We start from the raw sequence: 1679 nt of genomic DNA, 5'->3' as shown, positions 1-1679 counted from the left end.
GAAGACGAAACAGAAAAAAAGCGGATCTCCCAGAGAGAGAGAGAGAGAGAGAGAGAGAGAGAGAGAGAGAGAGAGAGATCCACCATCGTTCCCCCTTGAAAGCCCATGGGCGGCCGGCTGTTGGTTCTGCAACCTACAGTATCGCCCAGCATCATGTTCAGTCTAAAGTTTCTAGAGTTACGCCACTGTCGGCATAATCTAGAACAGTTGGTTCTTGTAGATGAGGATCTTGACAGCACAGTCACGAAGAAAGATGAGTTGAAAACAACAACAACAACATCAATAATTACCACAAAAACAACAAGACAACAAATCGACATCTGTGGTGTAGTGGTTTGGCGCTTCACTGACGCACGCAGGAGACCGGAGTTTGATTCTCGAGTGAGGACAATTTTTATCGGGTTGTAAAGCCGTTTCCTAATTTATCTAAATTGTGTTCACAGGGGTGTAAAAACATTTTAAAACACACACACACACACACACACACACACACACACACACACACACACACACACACACACACACACACAAAACAGACGGTACCGGTGTACATCTCTGACGTCCCAACAAAATGGCGACCTCTCTCATAGGTAGAATTGTGAGCCATCATACGAGTTCTTTAGTAATATAACAAAAACAGAACTCTCATAGAATCATAATCCATCCCGTGTCTAGACAGCTCAGGTATAAAAACCCCCCAACAACCTCAGTTTTCTACTTGAGTCCGAAAAAGGAACGACATTTTTCAGTTCCATGATATGACACTCATTATCCGGTCGTCATCCATTCTCGATGATCCAGACCACTAACAACATAACAGATCTATATTTCCCTTCAGGAGAAAGGAAAAAAATACCTTCTATAAATGCTGCTTTTTCCCAGCTCTCATTTTAAAAACATGTTTCCGCGACTTACGAGTATTAGATCTACGTTTTTCTTGAAATAATCAGACCACATGTAAATCCATTTCAATATGGCAAAAGACGATCGTGCAAGAACGTCAACTTTATTGATTTGTGTGCTCGGTCCACATCTTTGTGAATGGAGCTTATGTCACACCACAGTGAAGCAGCCGATGGAATGAAAACATGGATTATGTTCTGCCTATGGAAATACATGCATACCAGAAATTGGACGAGGCATAGTTATAACAGCGACACATGTATAGCCTGAGGGAAAGGCCAACGTTTTTGTGCGTCTCCACCACAGAATATCTATTCGACAGAATGCACAAAGGCACTCCATTAAAGACCAAACGAACCAACTCTAACAATACCTCTTCCCCCTGCCCCCAAAACAACAGAAGAAAACAACATCATCAACAACAACAACAACAACAACAACAGCAATAACAACAATAACAAAAATAAAAACAACTTAATTAAAGAAAACAACAACCCCCCCAACAAAAACAACGACAAAATGATTCAAGCTTTGCAAAAGCCCATTCTATCCCATAGGTATTCTGTGATTTAACTAGTGCCAAAGTGAAAAAACTTGGTTGACCGTTTCTGACACTATCCCAGCCTGACGTGTCAGAGTGACGTGGCACTTGCTCTAGCCAATGAGCAGTCCCCCCTCCACTGGCAGCGTGACCCCGTTGAGGTAGGAGGCCTTGTCACTGAGCAGGAACAGGACAGAGTTCACCACATCTTCCACTTCTGTGGGGGGAAGGGGGG

The 1679-nt window shown here is 43.1% G+C and overlaps 1 protein-coding gene across 3 annotated transcripts in view; it reads right to left on the bottom strand.

The window, feature by feature from the left end:
• Window positions 1-966: 966 nt before the first annotated feature.
• The window catches only part of LOC101853685 (L-xylulose reductase), an 83352-nt gene continuing 82639 nt past the window's right edge, over window positions 967-1679 (bottom strand). For all 3 annotated transcript variants that reach the window (XM_005093768.3, XM_005093772.3, XM_005093769.3), the window contains exon 8: window positions 967-1661. In XM_005093768.3, the coding sequence (XP_005093825.1) occupies window positions 1558-1661 (104 nt within the window). In that variant the 3' untranslated portion in view covers window positions 967-1557. The remainder of the gene's footprint in view (window positions 1662-1679) is intronic.

The sequence above is a fragment of the Aplysia californica genome, unplaced genomic scaffold (genome assembly GCF_000002075.1).
Source record: "Aplysia californica isolate F4 #8 unplaced genomic scaffold, AplCal3.0 scaffold00069, whole genome shotgun sequence".
Taxonomy (NCBI): Eukaryota; Metazoa; Mollusca; class Gastropoda; order Aplysiida; family Aplysiidae; genus Aplysia; species Aplysia californica.
The sequence above is the reverse complement of the archived record's forward strand: the minus strand, read 5'-3'. Positions and strand labels throughout refer to the sequence as shown.